The 27,200-nt window shown below is 39.7% G+C and overlaps 1 protein-coding gene across 2 annotated transcripts; it reads left to right on the top strand.

Annotated features, from left to right (window-relative positions):
- Nucleotides 1-3,804: 3,804 nt before the first annotated feature.
- Nucleotides 3,805-19,347, top strand: LOC139458093 (uncharacterized). 2 transcript variants are annotated; one of them, XM_071239400.1, is made up of 14 exons: nt 3,805-3,972; nt 4,439-6,029; nt 6,265-6,345; nt 7,110-7,636; nt 7,986-8,037; nt 10,479-10,529; nt 10,684-10,700; nt 11,040-11,067; nt 11,266-11,285; nt 11,472-11,516; nt 11,783-11,986; nt 12,326-12,451; nt 12,927-13,083; nt 17,228-19,347. In XM_071239400.1, the coding sequence occupies exons 2-14, from the start codon at nt 5,783-5,785 to the stop codon at nt 17,674-17,676; spliced, it is 2,004 nt and encodes a 667-aa protein (XP_071095501.1). In that variant the 5' UTR covers nt 3,805-3,972; nt 4,439-5,782; the 3' UTR covers nt 17,677-19,347. The 2 variants fall into 2 exon arrangements, with proteins under 2 accessions (XP_071095501.1, XP_071095502.1); XM_071239401.1 differs by lacking the exon at nt 17,228-19,347 and adding an exon at nt 16,024-17,221.
- Nucleotides 19,348-27,200: the final 7,853 nt, after the last annotated feature.

Below are 27,200 nucleotides of genomic sequence, written 5' to 3'. Positions count from 1 at the left end.
CGAACTACTGTTATAACAGACAGAAATTAGTAGTCCCTTTGAGTTCGCTATAACCATACTTTACTGTACCTTGAATTTATTTCTGAAATATCTACCATGTATTTGAATATATATGTTGTATGAGTTATTGGTCAGAGGTTTCAAATCACAATAAAAACCTCCGATTGAAAAAGTGATTTATATATTTTTCCATACACTGGTTGTTTTTTCTGTCCTTTTCTAGCAGGTTTTTTTGAATGTCTAAACATATAACGTATTGATGTCTAAATTGTTGTAGTAACGATATGACTGATACACTGCTGATGTCATTATAAATTTAAACTCACTCACTCACTTGTTAACTCATGGCAGAGTCTTAAGATCTCGGAAGGACAGGTCTTGCTTTCTGTAACCGAGAGTTTTGATTGTTTCGGATTGCGATCTGAGTTTTAAGACTTCACAGGGAAGGGAGGTAACTCCGAAGTTGGAATGGCGGTTCGATGGGTCCGGTGTGCCTCGCTACCGTGAAGTTACCACATTGTAGGCATTTGGGGGTCAGAAACTTTGTAAGTATGATTATGTTAAGTGAGCAACATGTTCATCTATCCAACAATTGCATAATATAAACCTGACATTGCTAAATTCAACAATAATGTGCAGTTATATCTAACCATGCTAACGTGTCTAGACCACGTGGGTTAGCCTGAAATGGTGTTACATGTTTTCGTCAGTTTTACCTAAGAAGCACTTCTGTTCACTGTGGATTAAATTATTATTATTATTATTATTATTATTATCATTATTATTATTATTATCATTATTATTATTATTATTATTATTATCAAAGGTAATTATAGCCAAGGTAAAGTTTCAGTATCTTGCACATATAATACGATATTTGAATATCTAGACTTAAAAATCCTTTTTTTGTTTTAGCTTGAACCGACGACTAGGAATACAATGTACAATACACTGTGGTGTAAACAGAATTAAGAAGTAAACATCGAGTACAAGAAACAATGCCCTTTTGTTGTGCCTACACTTTCATTCAGGCAACTGAGCTCGAGTATTGTACACTCTTCATTCACAAACTAAACTTAAATCACAAAACGCGTACACTTGGGCATGACCAGGTGGCTGAGTATTAAACAGAAACAGCTGTAAATGAATTATCATTATATGTCTTTAGGAAAGGGAAACGTGAGATGGGACATTACATTCAAAACCTAAGTATATAATCCATATACGTACACGTTTGTCGATGGGTAATGCTAATTACATTAAATAAATGCTTTAAGATAAATGTATGGCTCAAAACGATGATAACAACATGTGGTACAATACAAACACTCATGCATGTGATGAACTAAAAGAAGAATTACATTTGAAAACATCATACACAATAGATCCTGATACTAAAGTTACCTAAAGGGCCGCTAATTTTAGATCACTATAAACATTAATAAACAAAAAACAGCAAATGTACAGCAAATGCACGAATGTAAAAACAGTTCGTTATATCAGTGAATTTGTTATAAGCGTGTTCGTTATAAACGTGGATCAACGACTGCGAGCTCGTCACAGACAACCACAGATCCTCCGACAGTTGGCACAAGCACTGAAGGCAGAGTGTGTGAACATTGTTTAGGCCATCTAGGCTTGTTTCATTTGGGGCTATAGCATTGCAGTGAGGCCTGGACGGAAGGGAAAACAAATTTACACCCATCAGATTCAAGTCACTACTTCTCTCTCCAAACGAAAATAAATTACGAAAAATGTCGGAAGTGTTTCTTCTTAATCCTTCTAATTTTCTGTTTAGATACAGAACTTTAAAGTAATTATATGTATCTCATGTTCAAAAAATGTATTATTGGTATCTGTGGTGCTTATACCGTTTTGTCGCCATTGTGTAGCTTTTGTGGAGTTGCTATGAATATCAAATACATGTCTTGAAATATGGACTTGTAGTAGAACCCACCACTGAACCATTTGCAGTCTAACCCATCTAATTGCCGTGTATGGACATATTATCCATCTACTTATACACACTTATTATGGACATATACATGATTTCATTGTACCTCATTATTGAAAAAATACCCGTGAAGATCGGGGTTAGAATAGGCCTTCAACAATCCATGCTTGTACAAAGGCGACTCACATTATCTGGTGGTCAGGCTCGCTGACATGGTTGATGCTTGTCATCGTATCTGAATTGCGTAGATCGGTGCTCTTGATGGTGATATCTGGATTGTCTGGTCCAAACTGGATTATAGCTGGTATATTGCTGAGTGCGGCGTTTAACAACAAACACTCAAACAAAAAACTATTATTAAACACCTTCCAACAATGATAAACTTAACTTATATTTTCTACATATTCTGTTATAATTATAACATAATTTTATTCATAATTTATTTATTGCGTTGCTTTCTTGTCTGTCATTCAATGTACATGTTTAAACCCCTAAACTTTGAATATTTGATTTTTTCACAAATGGTTACGTTAGTGAGTTGCCTAGATCTCTCGTTACCTTCTCAAACGAACAGATTAAAATAATTTGTTTTTACTATCATATTTCAGTTTAGTTAATTCATAATACGAAATAAATCATTCCTTTATCACAGTATAGTTCATATTCGTTTATATCACTATCTGATGTTAAGGTTTTATTGCAGAAATTGTAATGAATTCAAAATGTAGTAAGATACACAATTTGCCATTATTTGACGTTTAAACTATACAAAGTATAATATAATGATGAGAATGCCTGTAACGGACAGTATTTAAGAAAGAAATATTAGCCGATTAGTCAGATATGCCCTTCAGTAGTATTATTGTCCAGAGAGAGGTTTACATTGTTGTTCTCATTATTTGTGGATAATTCAACAAGCAACATAGAAAATATATATTCCACCATAACGAAAGAATACAGAGTATACAATGCCTCGCAATTGTTCAAAAGAGATTTCAAATCACAATAACATATCTTATATAAACAGAGGTGCTAATGGTTTAATCTCTACATTGTGCCCATGTTCGTGAGCCCTTGTTCTATTCAGCAAACCCCAAACTCCACAACATATCCGATTACACTGACCCAGTTCTCCAGTTCTCCATGTTCTCGCTCTTGTACGTCTCCCAGCCCATAGAGAATAAATTTAAAAGGAATCAAACTCAAGTCTAGAACTATTTGTCAAGCCGTTGATGTGGATTTTTATACCCATTCAGCAGGGGGGGGGGGGGGTTCATGCCTTAATGCAGGATCCTGTGCTGCACGTTTTTTACAGCGGTTGCGTTTAGATAAAGCTGTAAAATGTGCTTTGCATGTGTTTTCGCGAATTATATACACATTATCTTTTTGTTTGACTTATTTGGTTCTCATTTAATGTAATTATTTTAGATATTTGGCAAAAAGTGGTTTTACATCTATGTCAAGTTTCTTTTTTTGAAGAGTATATATATTAATAATCAATATAAGTATAAGGAGTCCGTAACATTTTCAGACGCTCTGTCGTGTCCTCCGGCTACTAAAATATGTAATGTACTCTTTACCGAAATTGTTGAATTATATGTTGATCTAGCAACTGGCCAATATGACATCGTTTTATGTTAGTAACCAAGCTATTGCTAACCTGATGGATGATAACAAATCTGTGACACCACTTCGTATCTCATACAGCGATGATAGGCCTGTCATTAGATACTACTGCAAAAGAGGTGGGACACGAGAGACATGTAGGGCGCATCAGACACGCCTCTGCTTAGTGCACTTGCCTATATAACATGCCGTGAAGATATCAGTAGTTTAGAGTGTGGAATTCACCTTCTGTTTTGTTAGGATAAACATATCTCAAAAAAGATCTTACCATAGTAACAACATCTATCTATGACAATCAGTGTCCCTTGGCCGTTCTCTGGGTGCTTGATTCGTTAATGGCTAAAGTCAAGGCTCAAGGGGAAAAACAGCTTCTGTGCAGAAATTGATGTCAGGTATGTCCTTTGCAGAGTTTTCTAATCACTGCCCAACATGTCGAAATGTTAGAAGTTCGAGTGTAGCGTGATTCACACACATCAAATGAGTTTTTAATTCGTGTTTTGTAACTGTAGGCAGCAAAATCTCTGTACATGAATGTGGCACATGTAATTAGAAGTTAACATATTGTTTTTAGTTTCGACACCTTGGTTTTCGGGTCTGGACACGATAGTTTGAGGTCAACCGTCATAGGGCAGGAGTATTGCTGGGCGCAGTTGGGTTGACACCTATTTGTTCTGTGATATTATTTTTCTATTATTAGACACATATCACTGAGTTGTAGAATAGCAACATAAACAATAAACATCTGGACAAGTTCACAAGCAACAAATGTCTGCTTATAAAATAGGTCAATAGTTATCTGCACCATTTGTCATCACCTGGTATTGCTCACAACGTTGTCTCACTTTAATATGTTTCTAGTTTCAGGACTGTGCTCCTATTGTTATCATTCAACGACATTGTGAACGACTAGTGAGTTGTGCCAGACATGTTAAAGACAAATAATCCAGAATGACACAAGCCTTAGCTGTGAAAGGGTAATGTTACAATTCGAGATTGCTGTGATTCTAATGTTGTGAACATTGCAAAAGTTTTGTGACGTACACCAGCCTGATAACAGACATGATAGACTATTTGGAAAACCACACAGGTATTGCGAAAAATGTCAAGTTGCACTCCATGCAATAATGTGGTGACGAAATACAAGGCACAAAGTACTGACAACGAGTTACTTTCAATCCACACAGAGCGGGCAATATATTTAAAGAAGTCACAAGAAAGGAATAAGACACGCGACGAACTTCGTAAAAGACTGTCAGCGTTACGCAACAGTGGTGGTGGTGTTTTGTTGATTCATGTTAACGGAACACAGCCTTGGGACAGATGTCTGAAATATTATGACGAGTTTGTCGGCAGTATAGTGACCCACTTGCTGGAACCCGGAGAAGTCTATGCGAACACCTACAGACGTCAGTGGTTACAGGATATCTTGGAGGATTGTGCAGAGAGTGCTGGATTTATTCATATACGCGTTGCAGCTGTGACAGGTGTAGCTACTGTAGATTTCAATACAAAGCTTGGCAAGGATTATGAGAATGTAATTCCTACAACACAACAACTACTCGCTGTGCGATCACATCAACGCAAATCTACTGGCCCTGCAATAACAAGACTAACAGATCACTCCAGATTACACGAAGACGTTCACATTCAGCTAAAACGCTTTCTACCAAAACCTCAGTCATCTGACGAGATACAACAAGATGCCACTGCCTTTGTGGAGTACCTATGGAATCAACTTAAATTAAAGGATAGTATAACTTCCATGTCAAAGATTCCTGATGGTGGATCCTACTATCTTGGAATAGGTGAACGTGAATATAAATCTGAAGACGGTACCTACAAAACAGTAATTCCAGATGTAGATGGATTTGTGTTAAAATTGGATGAGCGAGAATTAGAAGAAACACTCAAGTCAAAGCTACAAGACTGTGTACTATGGGGTCGAAGTAAGAACACTTTCACTGCTGTCCCTTCTGATCTGATTGCTATTAAATTTCACCAAAATCCATATGATCCTAAGAGATGTGTCCTAGAGGTGGCTGTGAAGTGTGTTGATGGTGTAGTGTTCTGTGACAGTCGTGGACCGAGAACATACGTGATGAAAAACGGACAAATTTGTAGAATGGAAACAGGCATGTGGTTAGAAAGAATAATGTAAACCCGTACAATAATTAGATGCTTACTCTGTTTTGAAATCACCTAATGCAGTTTGTTCCCAACATGTCCGGAGAGAACAGTGAGTCCAAGGCTTCTTCGGGTTACATTCATCATTCAAAGGGTACACCAGGGGATAATCAGGAAGTCCAGATGGCTCATGATGAAGCAACTGATGACGGCAGTTCTCTTGGATCGAGTCCATTCCAGTCTGATGAAGAAATCATCATGAGCCTGTTTGCCCAAGGAAATGACTCCACGTCAAGTTCTGACGACCAGGAGCCACTTCATGCAGGTATCACAAAACAAAGCTTTTCAGTAAGGAACCTGAAAGGCGTGTAACTGGCATTACAGGTCGATGCTTTGTTAAATGGTAGTTGGCAGGCCACACATATTTTGCACAGATGTACGATGTTATGATTGTGTGCAACAATTAATTCATTGAACTTTCACACGTTTATGCATATTAAAAACATATAACAAACCTAATTATCAATGCATTTACACATATTTCTGTTTTTCCATATTAGATTTTCCCTCGCTGGGAATTAGCAGAGAAGAACGAAAGTTAATACTTGATAAGACAGACCTAAAGAGGGCAACAGATCCTGGTAAGTTGTTTAGAGAATACCTTACGAGCTAAGGGGAATAATTATTATGGAGTATATATCCCTACTGAATGTAACAAATCCCGAGACTTGACATGACCTAATTTGAATACACATGAACATATAACAATCATGACATTTTAGTAGGAGAAGGTAAAATCCTTTACAACCATCGTCTAATGTGACGTGTGTTGAAATGTATTGACGGGTGAAACCATCTGTGACTGTGTGTTTATGTTCTGCGGATATCTAGATCTATGACTCAATTGTTTTTAAACATTCATTAGGTTTTCGTTTCATTAGGTTTAACTGAACATGGTCATGGACATAGTGATCGGGTGTCTAGTTGTACATTTGTAGAATCAAATTGTGTCCAAAGAGTTCAATCATTTCTCTCCCACTTAATAATAATAATTGACATTCCAGCGTTCTGATTTCCATTCAGTTTATTGCTACTGAATTCCAAAACTAATGTAGTCAATGTTTCACACAAGTTCTGTTATCTAAGGCATTCCTTGTTGTTTGTGTGTTTAGATTACTGTTAATTTGCACACAAATGTCTGAGGTATTCATGGTTCTACAAAATAACATATATACAGGTTCATACTGCTTTTTGTTGTGAAATACCCATTTTTAGATTCTTTAGAAGATCATGTGTCGATTGACTAAGATAGATGTGTAGCTCATTGTACATTGATATTGATCGTCTTTTACTTTCAACATCCCATCCACTCAGTAAAATGTTTATGATATTTTTATTCTTTCAGGTCACAGTATATTTCCCCAGTCTGCTAAGAAGTATTTAGAGCTTAGTTTGCAGAACCCCGGTGACAAAGTAGATGTGATTTCAAGAGAAATCCAGAACGTTCTATACCAACATGTTGGTTGGGCCTACATTGCACATCAGATGGCTCATACTGACAAGTTTGAATGTCGCAAACCACCTAATATGTCAATCTGTGACGTGGCTATCATTAGAGCCACACAGCCACTGCACATCCTGACATTTGTAGAGGACGGAGGCAAACAGGAGCACGCAGTGGAGTACAATGCCAAGCTGACGAAAAGCATCATGGGTTTCATCAAGCAGGAGACAGGTGTGTCACTTGATGTCGTGTATGGAGTTGTACCTGCGTCCACGTGGAAGGATGAGAAGCTTTTCAAGGAGAAGCTAGAGCGTATAGAAACTGTAGCCAGACGGAAGGCCTTACCTGGATACCTCAAAATGGATACCGAGAGATACACAGCCATAACCAACGCACTGGTTGACCTTTATAGTGAACCAGGGGTGAAGGTAAATTATTATTAGGCCTCCAAAAGTATGAATATGGTACACATGTATGCTGTTTTGGAATTTATATCATGATAGTTGAATGTAGTATAACATATAATGTGCCTTATTTTTATCATCCAAAACAGAACCGACAAAAGCAGTTACAATGTACGATATTTCCACAAATTTAGATTTCTAAATGAATTTCCTCATAGAATATTTTGATAGTACACATGCAGGTTTTCACAGACAAAACAACTTTTCAAAACATGGATAGTGCTTCACTGATTGTATGACTGAATACACATCCATGGCAATGCCACATAGAGACATAACGTTTATCTCTAAAAGTGTCATTTATCCATTGTAGGACCAGCTTGAGAGCGACACAATTCTTGAATCCCTTGAACCTGACGGAAAAGGTGTGTTTTCATATTCTACATAAAGCTTAGAATTGTTAAAGGAATTGTAAAAAGAATTGTTAAGATGTCTTGCATAGATGAAGGATGATGGATGGCGAGTGATGACCGGTAGGTGGATGAATGGTGATATACGTTGATGGATGATGGTGGTGACTGATGGATGAAAGATGATGGATGGCGAGTGATGACCGTGAGGTTTATGAATGGTGATATATTGTGATGGATGATGGTGGTGACTGATGGATGAAGGATGACGGATAGCGAGTGATGACCGTGAGGTGGATGAATGGTGATATATTGTGATGGATGATGGTGGTGACTGATGGATGAACGATGATGGATGTCGAGTGATGACCGTTAGGTGGATGAATGGTGATGTACTGTGATGGATGATGGTGGTGACTGATGGATGAACGATGACGGATAGCGAGTGATGACCGTTAGGTGGATGAATGGTGATATATTGTGATGGATGATGGTGGTGACTGATGGATGAAGGATGATGGATGAGTGATGACCGGTAGGTGGATGAATGGTGATATACGTTGATGGATGATGGCGGTGACTGATGGATGAAAGATGATGGATGGCGAGTGATGACCGTTAGGTTGATGAATGGTGATGTACTGTGATGGATGATGGTGGTGACTGATGGATGAACGGTGATGGATGGCGAGTGATGACCGTTAGGTGGATGAATGTTGATATATTGTGATGGATGATGGTTTTTGACTGATGGATGAACGGTGATGGATGGCGAGTGATGACCGTTAGGTGTATGAATGGTGGTACACTGTGATAGATGATGGTGGTGACTGATGGATGAACGGTGATGTCTGATGGATGAGTAATGACTGTTAGGTGTATGAATGGTGATATATTGTGATGGATGATGGCAGTGACTGATGGATGAACGGTGACGGATGGCGAGTGATGAGGATTAGGTGGATGAATGGTGATATACTGTGATGGATGATAGTGGTGACTGATGGATGAGTGATGACTGTTAGGTGTATGAATGGTGATATATTGTGATGGATGGTGGTGGTGATTGATGAACGATGATGTCGAGTGATGAGGATTAGGTGGATGAATGGTGATATATTGTGATGGATGATGGTGGTGACTGATGGATGAACGATGATGGCTGATGGATGAGTGATGACTGTTAGGTGTATGAATGGTGATATATTGTGATGGATGGTGGTGGTGATTGATTCGCGATGATGTCGAGTGATGAGGGTTAGGTGGATGAATGGTGATGGCTGATGGATGAGTGATGGAGTGAAGGGCTCATTGCCCCTAATCTCTGCCTGTAATGTGTTCAAAGTAACATTATGTACCTATGCTATGTCTCGTAAAGCGTTCGCTCGTCACGCCCAAGACTCGGGTTCGATTCCCGAAATGGGTACACTATGTGAAGCCCATTTTTGGTGTCCCCCGCCGTGATATTACTGGAATATTGCTAAATGCGGCGTAAAACCATACTCACCCACATGGATGGATGATGGCTGATATATAGTTGGCGAGTGATGATCGTTAGGTGGATGAATGGTGATATATTGTGATGGATGATGGTGGTGACTGATGGATGAACGGTGATGGATGTCGAGTGATGACCGTTAGGTGGATGAATGTTGATATATTGTGATGGATGATGGTGGTGACTGATGGATGAACGATGATGGATGTCGAGTGATGACCGTTAGGTGGATGAATGGTGATATATTGTGATGGATGATGGTGGTGACTGATGGATAAACGATGATGGATGTCGAGTGATGACCGTTAGGTGGATGAATGGTGAAATACTGTGATGGATGGTGGTGGTGACTGATGGATGAACGATGATGGATGTCGAGTGATGACCGTTAGGTGGATGAATGGTGATGTACTGTGACGGATGATGGTGGTGACTGATGGATGAAGGGTGACGGATGGCGAGTGATGACCGTGAGGTGGATGAATGTTGATATATTGTGATGGATGATGGTGGTGACTGATGGATGAACGATGATGGATGTCGAGTGATGACCGTTAGGTGGATGAATGTTGATATATTGTGATGGATGATGGTGGTGACTGATGGATGAACGATGATGGATGTCGAGTGATGACCGTTAGGTGGATGAATGGTGATATATTGTGATGGATGATGGTGGTGACTGATGGATGAACGATGATGGATGTCGAGTGATGACCGTTAGGTGGATGAATGTTGATGTACTGTGATGGATGATGGTGGTGACTGATGGATGAACGATGACGGATGGCGAGTGATGACCGTTAGGTGGATGAATGTTGATATATTGTGATGGATGATGGTGGTGACTGATGGATGAACGCTGATGGCTGATAGATGAGTGATGGATTGAAGAACGCATTGCCCCTAATCTCTGCCTGTAATGTGTTCAAAGTAACATTCTATACCTATGTTTCAGATCATCTCATGAACAAATTTCTAGACCAAAGTGAAAAAGATTCTGGCTTCGGTAAGTATGTTCTATTATTTTACTTCAACTCGATAACTATTTGAGATTTATTTATGACCTTTCACTGTTCATGTAAACCTGTCAGTATTATACAAGGCAGGAGAGGGAGGATTCTGATTTGTCACTAACATCTTCACTTGCATTCTGTTTACAGGCCGTGATAACATACAGGTAAGTTAACTTTTTACATCATATTAATTGTTGCATCAATCATGAAATGAAAGTATATAAATGATCTATTGATGCCAAAATGCACTTAAACTACTCCATGTAACATATCTAGGATTGTAGGGGCCGTCGGGTAGCCTAGTGGTTAAAGCGTTTGCTCGTCACGCCGAAAACCTTGGTACAATGTGTGAAGCCCATTTCTTGTGTCTCCCACCATTTCTGGTGATATTGCTGGAATATTGCTGAAAGCAGCGTAAAACAATACTCACTCACTATTTATGATTGTACTGAAAAAAGTGTCTTCTTCCTTCAATTAACATACCGTTTGCATCTTTACTACAGGAAAGGGAGACGGAGACACAAGACGCAGGTCAGTGGCACCGTACTATATGTACATAAACAAGTTCCAGCGGACACAGAGAATAGTGAACCTAGAAAAATAACTTGTTAATGAGCATATTCAAATAAAAAAGGACTACATCATTGTAATAAAGAGATACTATATCTTTCAAATAAATACATATATACTTGATGTGTATCAACCTTTCATAGTCTATTTGCATTTCAGATTCAGTTGCCGAGGATGAGGTTTGTAAGATTAGTTCATCTAGAAACATTTTACCATGAAACGTATGGTCTTGATTTTAGTCCCATTCAAAAAAACAAAAAGAGACAGAAATTAATTATTTCTCAATTAACAAAACGTGCGTGATTTTAACATTCACGGTTTAGTCATAGGACTGTTCTACCTTACGTGTATGTTTATCCTTCCAGCAATACCGATGGGGGCCTGCTGGGGACCTTATCTGGACGCATGAGGTTTGACATTATACTTAATCCATTGTTTTCTTGCCTTGGTTTCTCTTCTACAATTTAAATCAACGCTTAGATGAACCAATATTTGGGGAAATACAAACCACAATAACCACCTCTAACTGAAACATCTGATTTGAATATATTCATTTGTTTTTTTATTCCTGGGCGACATTTTTAAATGATCTAACATGTAAATGAAACAAGTACATATTTGAAAACACCAGTGTCTATTTGAAATAAAAAATCTACGAATGTCGGTGTTGGAACAGGAATACCAAAGGTTGCAAAAGGATGTTTTGCAGCCGCGGAATGACAGTGCAGGCAAGCTATTGAAGCTGAATATCCTGCTGTTTGGACCAACTGGCATGGGTAAATCATCTCTTGGTAATGGGTTCAGGACGGCACTCCTCGACATGAAGCATCCTTCAAATTACCATGCTGTGACATCTGGCTCAGAATCTGTCACCACTAGTGTAAGTTATAGTCTTTTCTGTATTCAATAGGGCTTACTTGGCATTTAGAGAAGTACATAGTTCAATGTTGCTTTTACAGATACCCCATGTATGTCACGGCGAGGACGTCAGCAATGATCTGCCACAGTCTACCCGTTAGTCAATGTGGCCAGCCAAAGGCTGCCCCTATCAAGTCAAACGTTCTATATGTATACCTAGGTTCATGCGTATCATCAATACATATTTTATAAAACAACCAATTCGCCCTCATTTTTCACAGAATGGTCATATGTTTTATCATTTGACATTTTCAAAGCACTGAGATAAATTTGATTATAAGAACATGGTTTCATCTTACAGTTCCAAGGAGCTCTCTACAAGAATCATCACTGGATATATGACATGCCTGGTATATTCGAGACACCCGACACTTTATCTTCGAACATCATCAGTATTTTGTCAGGGAAAGTTCCATTTAATGCCAAGGTATTGCAAATAAAAATTAAAGTGAAACTTATTGGCACATAACTTCAGAAATGTACACATTTTAGTTTGTCCTATAAACTGATGATGAGTGAGTGAGTTGGGTTTAACGACGCTTTTAACAGTATTCCAGGTATATCGCGGCGTGTCAGCTTAATGTGGGAGGAAAGCCCGAAGTGATGCAGGTTTCAGACGATTCAGACGTTTCCCATCTCGATAAAAACCACGAAGACGGGTATGGTGCTGAGAACCCTATAAACATAATCGGGTGAAACCGGGATTCGAACCCACAATGACAGGTTTCTGGCGTACCCAAGGGACGCAACTCTGCACAACGAATCGCGGCGCCTTATAGACGATAATGAAGCATTGTAATGATGACTTCATATCTTATATTTTGTATGCATCTCTTTGAACCATAAAAAACAGTTTCATTCTATATTAAAATCGACAAATGCTATCTCTGTTTAAAATCCAGATTGGGAAGGATCTTGAAATAACGCACCAAACCTTCAACGTGCCCCCCGACCACCACGTCTCCTGTGTGGTTGTAGTTCTGCGACATGAACATGGGGACTTTGGAAGGGAAATCCAGAGACAGCTGGAGTGCGTCCGAACAACTGTCGCCAAAGGAGGTATGTCTCTTCTGCCTGCAAGGAACGAGCGCTAACATCCACGTGTAAATTACTGAAAACATATCTGTGCTGAAACAGTGATAACTCTGAGATCATCAGGACAATCAGGTAGTATAACGCAAATCCACCTGTCATCTGATACCAACACTGTTGCCCCCACTGGTGACCTCTGGACTAGGTGTCATTTATAGGTCATGCGCTATGATCACTCGTGACATCCTACATTCAGGAGAGACCCGTGAAGATCCGGGGTAGAATAGGTCTTCAGTAACCCATGCTTGCCGTAACAGGTGACTATGCTTGTCGTAAGAGGCCACTGACGGGATCGGATGGTCAGACTCGCTGATTTGGCTGATGCATATCATCGATCCCAATTGCGTGGATCGATGCTCAAGATATTAAACAATGCATTGTCTGGTCCAGACTGGATTATTTACAGACCGCCGTCATATAGCTTGAATATTGCTGAGTGCGGTGTTAAACAACAAACAAACAAACATTCAGGGCAAGTGGTGTTGAGCCCAACCTCAAACTGCGATTATCGTTTCAGGAATGAATAGTGTGAGAGGATAATTGTATTTCACATCACAATGTAGCAGCTAACAAAGTACAATATGGTAGTATGTTGATTACACATCTGCCAAGCAAAGAAGCCTATGTCTACAGCATGTGAATCAAAGTCGAAATATGCACATAGTCTTGTCCCCAAGCCATTAAATCTTGAAAAATAAATACTGACCCAACATGTCATCTCAAAATCCATCTAATAATACCAATCTCTAAAACTGAACATAACTTTAACGTATATAAGCATTCATCCTTTTCGTTTTAGTCATTGTCAATTATGGCAACCTTGCTTGTCCCTCACTTTCAAGCAACAACGGGGGCACGGGTAGCCCAGTCGCCTAAGGCGCCGCGATTCGCTGTGCAGAGTTGCGTCCCTTGGGAACGCCAGAAACCTATGATTGTGGGTTCGAATCCCGGTTCGCCCCGAGTATGTTTCTAGGTTTGTAAGCACCATACCCGTGCTCATGAGTTTCACCGAAGTGGTAAACGTCTGAGACCTGCATCACTTCGGGCTTTCCTCCCAAATTAAGCTGACACGCCACGATATATCACTGGAATAATGTTAAAACGGCGGTAAACCCAACTCACTCACTCACTCAAGCAACAGCTTTGCACAAGTTAAATTGATAGAAGTTCTACCTGAACAAGACATTTCTCAGACTATTGTTATTAAATAAAATCTGAAATTGACGAAGAGAGTACAGATGGGTGAAGTCATATTCTGTTCCCAGATCTTCATGGGTCCCTGTATATCAGTCCAATTTATCAGTTCCAATATATCAGTTCCGATATATCAGTTTCAATATATCAGTACAATATATCAGTCCAATATATCAGTTCCAATATATCAGTTCCGATGTGTCAGTTCCAAAATATCAGTCCAATATGTCAGTTCCAATATATCAGTTCCAATATATCAGTACAATATATCAGACCAATATATCAGTTCCAATATATCAGTTCCAATGTGTCAGTTTCAATATATCAGTTCCACTGTATATGTTTCAATAAAGCAGTCCAATATATCAGTTCCAATATATCAGTTCCAATAAATCAGTCCAATATATTAGTTCCAATATATCAGTTCCGATATTTTAGTTCCAATATATCAGTTCCGCAAATCTGTACCAATATATCAGTTCCAAAATATCAGTCCAATATATCAGTTCAAACATATCAGCCCTATACGTCAGTTCCAATATAACAGTCGAATATAACAGTTCCAAAATATCAGTTCCAATATATGAGTACAATATATCAGTTCAAACATATCAATCCAATATAACAGTTCCAATATATCATTACAATATATCAGTTCTGAAATATCAGTTCCAACATATCAGTTCAACATGTCAGTTCCAATATATCAGTACAATATATCAGTTCCAATATATCAGTTCCAATATATCAGTCCAATATGTCAGTTCCTATGTATCAGTCCAATATATCAGTTCAAACATATCAAACCAATATGTCAATTCCAATATATCAGTCCAATATAACAGTTCCAATATATCAGTCCAAAATATAAGTTCCAATATATCAGTACAATATTTCAGTTCTTATATATCAGTTCCAACATATCAGTCCAATATGTCAGTTCCAATATATCAGTACAATATATCAGTTCCAATATATCAGTTCCAATAAATCAGTTCCAATATATCAGTTCCAATAAATCAGTCCAATACATCAGTTCCAATATGTCAGTGCCAATATATTAGTTGCAATATATCAGTTCCGATATTTTAGTTCGAATATATCAGTTCCAATACATAAGTTCCGTAAATCTGTTACAATAGATCAGTTCCAATATATCAGTTCCGAAAGATCAGTTTCAATACATCAGTTCCAATATCAGTCCAAAATATCAGTTCCAGTATATCAGTACAATATATCAGTTACAATATATCAGTTCCAATATATCAGTTCTGATAGATCAGTTCCGTAAATCAGTTCCAATATTTACCTCAAACATCTGATCACTGGAGATTAAGATATAAAATGATCGATATATACACTGGTTTGGAATTGAGACAACAAATATGTTGATTCCACAAGAAATAACACTTATGGTTTTGCTTTTTTGTTAAACTAACTTCTAATATAGTGAAGATCTGGATTCAAAGTTCGAGTACTTTTATGCTCTTCATATAATTTCAAACAAAAACAGTTTTGTTATGGGAAGGACATGCAACCCCAGTGCAGACAAGAATTGTACAACCTATGGTGACATTAACCTCGTTCATTATATTTGTAGTATGCATTGAATGATCTTTCCAAACCATGGAATGTACTCTCTCTGATCTCTAATCTCTCTAATCTCTCTGGTCCTCACCCACCTTGTATATTGGGCTTGTTGTCATGTTTCAGACACATCCATCCACCTGGTCCTCACCCACCTTGTATATTGGGCTTGTTGTCATGTTTCAGACACATCCATTCATCTGGTCCTCACCAACCTTGTATAGTGGGCTTGTTGTCATGTTTCAGACACATCCATCCACCTGGTCCTCACCCACCTTGTATATTGGGCTTGTTGTCATGTTTCAGACACATCCATCCATCTGGTCCTCACCCACCTTGTATATTGTGCGTGTTGTCATATTTCAGACACATCCATCCAACTGGTCCTCACCCACCTTGTATATTGGGCTTGTTGTCATGTTTCAGACACATCCATCCATCTGGTCCTCACCCACCTTGTATATTGGGCTTGTTGTCATGTTTCAGACACATCCATCCACTTGGTCCTCACCCACCTTGTATACTAGGCTTGTTGTCATGTTTCAGACACATCCATCCACCTGGTCCTCACCCACCTTGTATATTGGACTTGTTGCCATATTTCAGACACATCCATCCAACTGGTCCTCACCCACCTTGTATATTGGGCTTGTTGTCATGTTTCAGACACATCCATCCAACTGGTCCTCACCCACCTTGTATATTGGGTTTGTTGTCATGTTTCAGACACATCCATCCATCTGGTCCTCACCCACCTTGTATACTTGGCTTGTTCTCATGTTTCAGACACATCCATCCATCTGGTCCTCACCCACCTTGTATACTTGGCTTGTTCTCATGTTTCAGACACATCCATCCACCTGGTCCTCAGCCACCTTGTATAGTGGGCTTGATGTCATGGTTCAGACACATCCACATCCACCTGGTCCTCACCCACCTTGTATATTGGGCTTGTTCTCATGTTTCAGACACATCCATCCATCTGGTCCTCACCCACCTTGTATATTGGGCTTGTTGTCATGTTTCAGACACATCCATCCATCTGGTCCTCACCCACCTTGTATACTTGGCTTGTTCTCATGTTTCAGACACATCCATCCACCTGGTCCTCAGCCACCTTGTATAGTGGGCTTGATGTCATGGTTCAGACACATCCACATCCACCTGGTCCTCACCCACCTTGTATATTGGGCTTGTTCTCATGTTTCAGACACATCCATCCATCTGGTCCTCACCCACCATGTATACTTGGCTTGTTCTCATGTTTCAGACACATCCATCCACCTGGTCCTCACCCACCTTGTATACTTGGCTTGTTCTCATGTTTCAGACACATCCATCCACCTGGTCCTCACCCACCTTGATGAGTGTGACCCACGGTTCCGTTACAGAACCAATCTGCCCAACCTGTACCAGTCGAGTAAAGTACAGGAAGCTGTCAGGTTGATGTCAAAGAAGACTGGCGTACTCCCCTCGTCTATCAGTTTCGTCAGGAACTACGTTCATGAAACAGATGCGGATGTGATCTCTAAACTCCAGCATCTCAGGGTTCTTCAGAGAATCCTGTCCAGCTGCGTGGACCAAGAAGAGAAGAAACTCAACCAAGAGCAGCAAGAAAGAATGTACAGTGAAATCAGCAAACATGATAAGAACATACGTACTCTCGGTCCTCCTACCTATGGGAGTGTTAAAGCAATGTTGGCCGTGTTAATTGTGGCCTTAATGGTTGCAACCTTCCTCCTCTTGCATAGACATACTGAAATGTTGTATACATACTGATTATCTTTCAAGGTGTTGTTGTTGTTGTTACCTGAAGCTGTATGACGATGATCTTACAGTGTACGTAAGGCAAAACGTGGAGAACATGCATGTATTGATGTATATTAATGCTTACGTAGCGTCATTCTTTCTTCAGTGTCATCACAAACTGTTCCACTGTTATGACCTCGATTTGATTGTTACAAAATGTGTATTTCATATGAAATTAGTAGTTATTCCTTCCTTATTGAATTTGGTGCATATATATGTAAACGGTTGGTTTAACTCTTTTCACATTTCGAAAATTACAATTTCCTTATTGTGAAAGAGATGATGGCATAAGTTGAATCTAATATTTCCAGTAGGGAGAATGTTTGTGTTTATTTACTCAATTTTCTTTACTCTCAACTATGAGACAATATGCTAGAGCTGATGCCCTATAGTTGTTATCCACATGTTAACGATTCACACCTAATCAATTGGTACAGTAGTGCTTTGGTAGTTAGGTGGTGGGGTAGCCTAGTACTTAAAGCGCTCACAAGAAACACCCAAAACCCAGCTTGAATTTCCTACATGGGTACAATGTGTGAAGCCCATTTCTGGTGTCCCCCGCCGTGATATTGCTGGCATCTTGATAAAAGCTGCATAAATCCATACTCACTCACTCACTCACCCCTTGATAACTGTGTTAGAATCTACACCCCAGAAAGTCTCCACGGATGTATTCAGGAAGTTGTTCCATACAGTATGTCACCTCAACCCGCGCCAGTTTGAACAAACGGCTCCTGCCAAGTTCACGTTATGAGGCCTCACAAGTGATTATCAATATCTTACTAGAGACTTATCATGTTAAATGAGGCACATATTGTGGTAGGTGTTGTGCGGTAACACGTTCTGGTTGACTTTTGATTGGCTGGTATATTGCACAAGATGCTTGTCCTACGATTAATGTTTGTTCTCAGTGAATGCATGTACGGAAGAAAGTAATATCCTAATCCCCTGGTGTTTTATGAATGGGTCAAGCACCTCATGCATTCACTATTATCGGGAACACAAGAAACTTGTGATGAGTATTATTTTCAAGCTGCTAGTTTCTTAGAATAACTGTAATGTGTATTTTTCACAAGGTTTCTGCACCTGGGTTCAGTTGTTGGGATCTTATGATGCACATAGCGCACCTGAGCCTGTTACTATGGCAACAAAATGCATCTCTTTATCCATGTTGATATTTGTGTTATATAAATGTATATTACATCCACGTTATCGTGAAATACTAAATCAAAATTGGATCGTAGCACCAACACATGTTTTGTTTCTAAAATACATGTGTCTCTGACATCCCGATAATGCTCCAGACTGATAATGTTTGCTTGGATACACTTCAGGAATTTCCCTGTTGAGCTGGAGAAGATTGTGTCAATGTGTTCGCAATCAGTTGCACAATAGTGAGGAGAAATGACATGCAGTTATAGCTTTATGTACGTGTAGTGTTAGCACAACGTGGCCGTAAAGGGTGTCACAGCATAAAACACGATGAATAACGACAGACCAGAAAGTATTGTGACCACGCATACATGTTTATATCACGCACCCTGCTTGTGCAATCACTTGTGCAAAACTTGGCAGGTTGTTTAGGAGATATTACCACATACTTGGGAAGCACATTGTTGAGTATATACAGAATGTGTATGAAAGCATGTTGAATAAACTCACCTTGTGTATTTGCTATGGTTATTCTTATTCAAATGATCCCATTCTCGACACAATCGCTGTATTCTAGTTCCGTGCATGAAATTAGGAACATTCTGTCTGTTACCATCGCCACAAACAACGCAAGGAAATGTAGACACAATATACATTTGTCATGGCTTTCAAAGAGAAAAACTAATGAAATGGTCTATGAATTGTTACTAAAACGGGAATTCCGAAATACAGAAGTCATGTTCCTACCAGTCAATACAAATACATTCCTACATTTAGTTATTAACATTGTATATACCTGTATGTGCCCAAAATGACAAAATAAAGGCCGATTTCCGACCGTTGCCCCTGCTTCAAAGTATGCCAAGGTTATGGCAACCTAACCCTAACTTTAAACCCTAACCCTAGATATACATTTACATTAATTAAATACTTCTATCATGGGGTTATGCTTTCTTTTTAAATTCGAGCCAGGGAATATGGCAAATTATGAAAACTGAAATAAGTTGTTCATCAAAATATACACACAAAACATTTTTTCTGAGCATATTTTATGCAACTTTAAATTGCTAGGCACTGTACAACATGGACTAGTGGATTCCCCATGTAATTGCTGTGTTTGGGCGTCAGTAGGTTATACTGGTCCCTGCAGCTACACATGTATATGAGTTGGGTGTAGATAGTTACATATGCAATACAATACACTACACTAGAAATTAGGGGTTAGCTGTGTCGAGTTAATCAAATGTTTAACATTCTTTCTTTAATCAGTACCGAATGCGAATTGTTTGTGTTATATTTTACCTGTAGTATAGATAAAGAAAGTATGCAAAGATGTTTGTTTCCCGACCACAAGCAGAGACATCAACCCAGTCCTTCTTTTGTTGCCACGTCACCACATACATTGCATTATGAAACATGGATGACAACATTTCCAAAAGATTTTCTTCTCAGCGCTGGTATGAATACATATATCTATAGCCCGCTCCCGAAAACAACTGAACAATTGGCGTGAATCAGCATGAACCAACAAATACAATGCTCAATGAAAATAACTAAAATAATATCTGATACATCAGTGCCCTTGCGGGTAATATATGTAGGCACCCCTGAACGCTAAATGTGATTATTGTTGTTGATTTGTTTCCAGTGTGAATTTAAATGGCAGGGTCGACAGTTGACGTGAAACTACAGACCGTGCCATTATGCGATAACTGTAGTTACTGGTTTCAATAGCTCACTGCACAAGGAAATATTTGCATTGTGATATCTAGGTCGCTTATCTGCAGGCATGTCAAATACAGTACAGATGTTTGTCTCTGTTTGAAATAACTTTGTGTATACAATATACGGCAAAATGGAAATAGCCTTAAAAGGAGATGGCATAATTAATAGCAACTATAATTCACTTAAATGCAGAAATACCATATGACGAAGTAGGATAATTAAAACTTGTTTGAGTTATTCATGACAAGCAGTACAAGGTATGAATATATGTTAAGTGTTGAGAGTAGCATGAATATGTACGACTGTACTTTCGTGTGCATGTTGATGAGTCTACACCCGTCGGTACATACTACCCCATATCCCCACAACACTCCAATCCCGTCTCTACGTACTACCCCATATCTCCACAACACTCCACACCTGTGTGTACATACTACCCAATGTATCTACAACACTCCACACCCGTGTGCATATACTACCACATGTATCTACAACACTCCACACCCATGTGTATATACTACCTCATGTATCTACAACACTCCACACCCATGTGTATATACTACCCCATGTATCTACAACACTTCACACCCGTGTGTATATACTACCACATGTATCTACAACACTCAACACCCATGTGTATATACTACCTCATGTATCTACAACACTCCACACCCATGTGTATATACTTTCTCATGTTTCTACAACACTCCACACCCATGTGTATATACTACCTCATGTATCTACAACACTCCACACCCGTGTGTATATACTACCACATGTATCTACAACACTCCACACCCGCGTGTATATACTACCTCATGTATCTACAACACTCCACACCCGTGTGTATATACTACCTCATGTATCTACAACACTCCACACCCGTGTGTATATACTACCACATGTTTCTACAACACTCCACACCCATGTGTATATACTACCTCATGTATCTACAACACTCCACACCCGTGTGTATATACTACCACATGTATCTACAACACTCCACACCCATGTGTATATACTACCACATGTATCTACAACACTCCACACCCATGTGTATATACTACCACATGTATCTACAACACTCCACACCCATGTGTATATACTACCACATGTATCTACAACACTCCACACCCATGTGTATATACTACCACATGTTTCTACAACACTCCACACCCATGTGTATATACTACCTCATGTATCTACAACACTCCACACCCGTGTGTATATACTACCACATGTATCTACAACACTCCACACCCGTGTGTATATACTACCACATGTATCTACAACACTCCACACCCATGTGTATATACTACCACATGTATCTACAACACTCCACACCCGTGTGCATATACTACCACATGTATCTACAACACTCCACACCCATGTGTATATACTACCCATGTATCTACAACACTCCACACCCATGTGTATATACTACCCCATGTCTCTACAACACTTCACACCCGTGTGTATATACTACCTCATGTATCTACAACACTCCACACCCATGTGTATATACTACCCCATGTATCCCCAACACTCCACACCCATGTGTATATACTACCCCATGTATCTACAACACTCCACACCCATGTGTATATACTACCCCATATCTCCACAACACTCCACACCCATGTGTATATACTACCTCAAGTATCTACAACACTCCACACCCATGTGTATATACTACCCCATGTATCTACAACACTCCACACCCATGTGTATATACTTTCTCATGTCTCTACAACACTCCACACCCATGTGTATATACTACCTCATGTATCTACAACAATCCACACCCGTGTGTATATACTACCCCATGTATCTACAACACTTCACACCCGTGTGTATATACTACGCCATGTCTCTACAACACTCCACATCCGTGTGTATATACTACCTCATGTATCTACAACAATCCACACCCGTGTATATATACTACCCAATGTATCTATAACACTTCACACTCGTGTGTATACACTACCCGATGTATCTACAACAGTCCACACCCGTGTGTATATACTACCCATGTATCTACAGCATTCTACACCCGTGTGTATATACTACCCATGTATCTACAACACTCCACACCCGTGTGTACATACTACCCCATGTATCTACAACACTCAACATCCGTGTGTATATACTACCCTATGTATCTACAACACTCCACACCCGTGTGTATATACTACCCTATGTATCTACAACACTCAACATCCGTGTGTATATACTACCTCATGTATCTACAAAACTCCACACCCGTGTGTATATACTACCCCAAGTATCTACAACACTCCACACCCGTGTGGATATACTGCCTCATGTCTCTACAACACTCCACACCCGTGTGGATATACTACCCATGTATCTACAACACTCCACACCCGTGTGTATATACTACCCATGTATCTACAACACTCCACACCCGTGTGTATATACTACCCCAAATATCTACAACACTCCACACCCGTGTGTATATACTACCCTATGTATCTACAACACTCAACATCCGTGTGTATATACTACCCCATGTATCTACAAGACACCACACCCGTGTGTATATACTACCCTATGTATCTACAACACTCAACATCCGTGTGTATATACTACCTAATGTATCTAAAACACTCCACACCCGTGTGGATATACTACCTCATGTCTCTACAACACTCCACACCCGTGTGTATATACTACCCCATGTATCTGCAACACTCCAGACCCGTGTGTATATACTTCCTCATGTCTCTACAACACTTCACACCCGCGTGTATATACTTCCTCATGTCTCTACAACACTTCACACCCGCGTGTATATACTACCCCATGTATCTACAACACTCCACACCCGTGTGTATATACTTTCTCATGTCTCTACAACACTCCACACCCGTGTGTATATACTTCCTCATGTCTCTACAACACTTCACACCCGTGTGTATATACTTCCTCATGTCTCTACAACACTCCACACCCGTGTGTATATACTTCCTCATGTCTCTACAACACTTCACACCCGTGTGTATATACTACCCCATGTGTCTACAACACTCCACACCAGTGTGTATATACTTTCTCATGTTTCTACAACACTCCACAACCGTGTGTATATACTACCCATGTATCTACAGCACTCCACACCCGTGTGTATATACTACCCCATGTATCTACAGCACTCCACACCCATGTGTATATACTACCCATGTATCTACAACACTACACACCCGTGTGTATATACTACCCCATGTATCTACAGCACTCCACACCCGTGTGTATATACTACCCATGTATCTACAACACTCCACACCCGTGTGTATATACTACCCATGTATCTACAGCACTCCACACCCATGTGTATATACTACCCCATGTATCTACAACACTCCACATCCGTGTGTATATACTACCCTATGTATCTAAAACACTCCACACCCGCGTGTATATACTACCCCATGTATCTACAACACTCCACACCCGTGTGTATATACTACCCTATGTATCTACAACACTCCAAGCCCGTGTGTATATACTACCCTATGTATCTACAACACTTCACACCCGTGTGTATATACTTCCTCATGTATCTACAACACTCCACATCCGTGTGTATATACTACCCCATGTATCTACAACACTCCACATCCGTGTGTATATACTACCCCATGTATCTACAAAACTCCGAACCCGTGTGTACATACTACCTCATGTATCTACAACACTTCACACCCGTGTGTATATACTTCCTCATGTATCTACAACACTTCACACCCGTGTGTATATACTACCCATGTATCTACGACACTCCACACCCGTTTGTATAATAAGACATGTGTGTAGACATTTAAGAAGTAATCATTTTTTTTCGTAGCTGTAAGCCCAGGACGTATTCTGTGTGAACAAAAGCTATTGTAGGTGTGATTTTATTGTTGGTGTGCACTCAATGGCAACAGGTAATCGATCATGCCTCGCGCCAGTGAGTGAGTGAGTATGGCTATTTTTTGGTAATTTTTTGCTTGTTTACACTTTTAATTTCTGATTTTGAGATGGGTAAGTTTAAGCTTATTTCTGGGATTTTGAGGGATAGTTTAGCTGCTTTGTCGGCGTTTTCATTACCGTATATTCCTACGTGGGCGGGTATCCACAAGAAGGTTATTTGTTTGCCTGCCTTAGTTAGGTCGTTGGAGCTTTTAAGTATTTGATTTATTAATTTAGGTCGGTTTATGGTATATTTGTGTTTTTAGGGCTTGCAGTCCACTTAGGGAGTCGGTAAGTATTAGGATTTTTTTGTGGTTTTTGGATTCTTGATTATGGAGGGCTGAGGCCATGTCCATTAGTTCTGCCGTGAATATTGATTGGTTATTTGGGAGTCGGAAGGGTTGTGTGGTTTTAGTTGGTTGTGTGGTATGGACTCCGAAACCTGTGTGTTTGGAGGTCGGATCTGAGGATCCGTCCGAGTAAATGTGACACCAATTTGGCCAATTTTCGTGTATGTATTTTCGTGTATGGATGAGAGGGTTTGATTGGGACGAGGCCCAGAAATTTAAGCTTAGCTGTTCCCTGCGTAGACTTAGTGGCATTTCTCCTGTTAAGGCCTGAGTGAGTGAGTGAGTGAGTGAGGTTTTACGCCGCTTTTAGCAATATTCCAGCAATATCACGGCGGGGGACACCAGAAATGGGCTTCACACACTGTACCCATGTTGGGAATCGAACCCGGGTCTTCGGCGTGACGAGCTAACGCTTTAACCACTAGGCTACCCGACCGCCCCGTTAAGGCCTGAAGTGAGGTGTAGGAGGTGCCATGCTGGGTGCGTGTAATTAGTTTGAGAGCCTGATATTGTATTGAGTCAAGTTTTTTAGATAGAGAGTTGTTTAGGGTGTAGCCGTAGTCTAGTTTTGATCTAATTAGTGATATGTAGAGAGAGAGGAGAGTATCTTTGGAGGCTCCCCAGTTAGAGCCAGTTAGGCATCTTAGGGTGTTTAGGTCTTTACTGCATTTAGTTGTAAGGTTTTGGATTTGAGCATCCCAGGTGAGATGTTCATCGAAAATAAGTCCAAAGAATTTGGTTTGTTTTTGAAATTTGATTGTTTGATTGTTTAGCTGGAGGATTGGGGAGGCGGGTTTCATGTTTTTATGTTTGAATACTATTCCTGTTGTTTTTTCTGAGTTAAGGGAGAAGCTCCATTTGTCAGCCCATTGTTGTATTTTATTAAGAGATTTTTGGAGTAAATTTTGGACCATTTTCATGCTTTTAGTGCGGATCCAGATGGCTCCATCATCCGCGAATTTTGATATAGGCCCTCGAATAGATCGTTTATCATTATATTGAAGAGGGTGGGGCTGAGGATACTGCCCTGTGGAGTGCCATTTTCTAGGGGACATTGGTCCGATAGTGTTTGGTTTATACCCACGGTTATTTTACGATTGTTTAGGAAGTCCTGGATGTAGTTTATTATCTGACCTTTGAGTCCTATTTTTTAAAGTTTTTGTATTAGCCCACCGTGCCATACCATGTCGAAAGCTTTAGAGAAGTCTAAGAAGATCCCTGTGGTATATTGTTTTTTTAGTTGTCATGTCTTAATATCTTGTTCTAGTCGGGCGAGGTTATCTAGGGTTGAGCGGCCAGGATTGAAACCTCTTTGATCTGGGTTTATGATGTTCTTTTCGGTTAAGTAATAAGTTTGAAGTTAGGGATATTGGTCTATATGAGTTAGCTTGATTAGCTGGTTTATTAGGTTAAGGGATTGGTATGACTTGGGCCTGTTTCCAGGGAGTAGGAACCTGTCCGTTTAGGTAGATGAGATTGTATAGTTTGAGTAGTGCCTGGAGTAGTTTTAGGGGGATTTTTGTAATTATTTGGTAAGAAGCTAGGTCTAGTCCTGGGGCTGTGCCCTTTTTCCTGTTTTGGATTACGTTGAGGAGCTCCTCCATTGTGTAGGGTTGATTTATTTCTAGATTGTTATTGTTTGGTTCTTTTGTGGGTTTGTTTTCTGTTTTAGGTTTATCTTGGAATTTTTGGCTGAAGTTGGTGTTACTGCTAACGGCCGAAAAGTGGTTGGCGAGATTATTTGCTTCTTGGGCGGGGTTGGTTGAGTTGTTAATGTTAGGTATTTTATGTCGTTTTAAGCCTCTAATGGCGTGGATTTTGCGCCAGACCGTTCTGGCATCTGTACGGTTATTTATACCTTCGCAGATTTTTTTCTAGTCTCTACTTTTGCTATTTGGACTAGTTTTTGAACCTGGTGGTTTAGTTCGTGGGCTATGTTTAAATATTTGTAGTCTCGTTTTGCTTTATTGAAGGCTGATTTACGTTTTCGTCTAGTCTGTTCTATTTCCTCATTCCACCATGGTACCGTCGGTTTGCCTGTCTTAGATGTTTTGAAGGGGATGGAGGTTTTGGCTGCGTTCATTATATAGTCTGTTAGGTTTTTACAATAGGTTTCTGGATCATTATTTTCTATTTCGTTTACGTTAGCTTCGTTGCAGATATCTTGGAATTGGTCCCAGTTACCTTTATTATTATGGAATTTTGGTTCTTGGTTTTCTGTTTGGATTGGTACGTTTGTATTTCCTATGGTTATGTTTATGGGGAAGTGGTCACTACCTAGCGGGACGT

The sequence above is a fragment of the Haliotis cracherodii genome, unplaced genomic scaffold (genome assembly GCF_022045235.1).
Source record: "Haliotis cracherodii isolate W230 unplaced genomic scaffold, xgHalCrac1.p SCAF_12, whole genome shotgun sequence".
Classification (NCBI taxonomy): domain Eukaryota; kingdom Metazoa; phylum Mollusca; class Gastropoda; order Lepetellida; family Haliotidae; genus Haliotis; species Haliotis cracherodii.
This window is presented reverse-complemented; position numbering and strand designations above follow the sequence as displayed.

Bases quoted from the DNA above. Each gene is read 5' to 3' on its own strand.
- LOC139458093 (XM_071239400.1), top strand. From the start codon at position 5,783: ATGCAGTTTGTTCCCAACATGTCCGGAGAGAACAGTGAGTCCAAGGCT. The intron at 7,637-7,985 runs GTAAATTATTAT...TATCCATTGTAG, and splicing joins ATAGTGAACCAGGGGTGAAG to GACCAGCTTGAGAGCGACAC. The intron at 8,038-10,478 runs GTGTGTTTTCAT...CCTATGTTTCAG, and splicing joins CCTTGAACCTGACGGAAAAG to ATCATCTCATGAACAAATTT.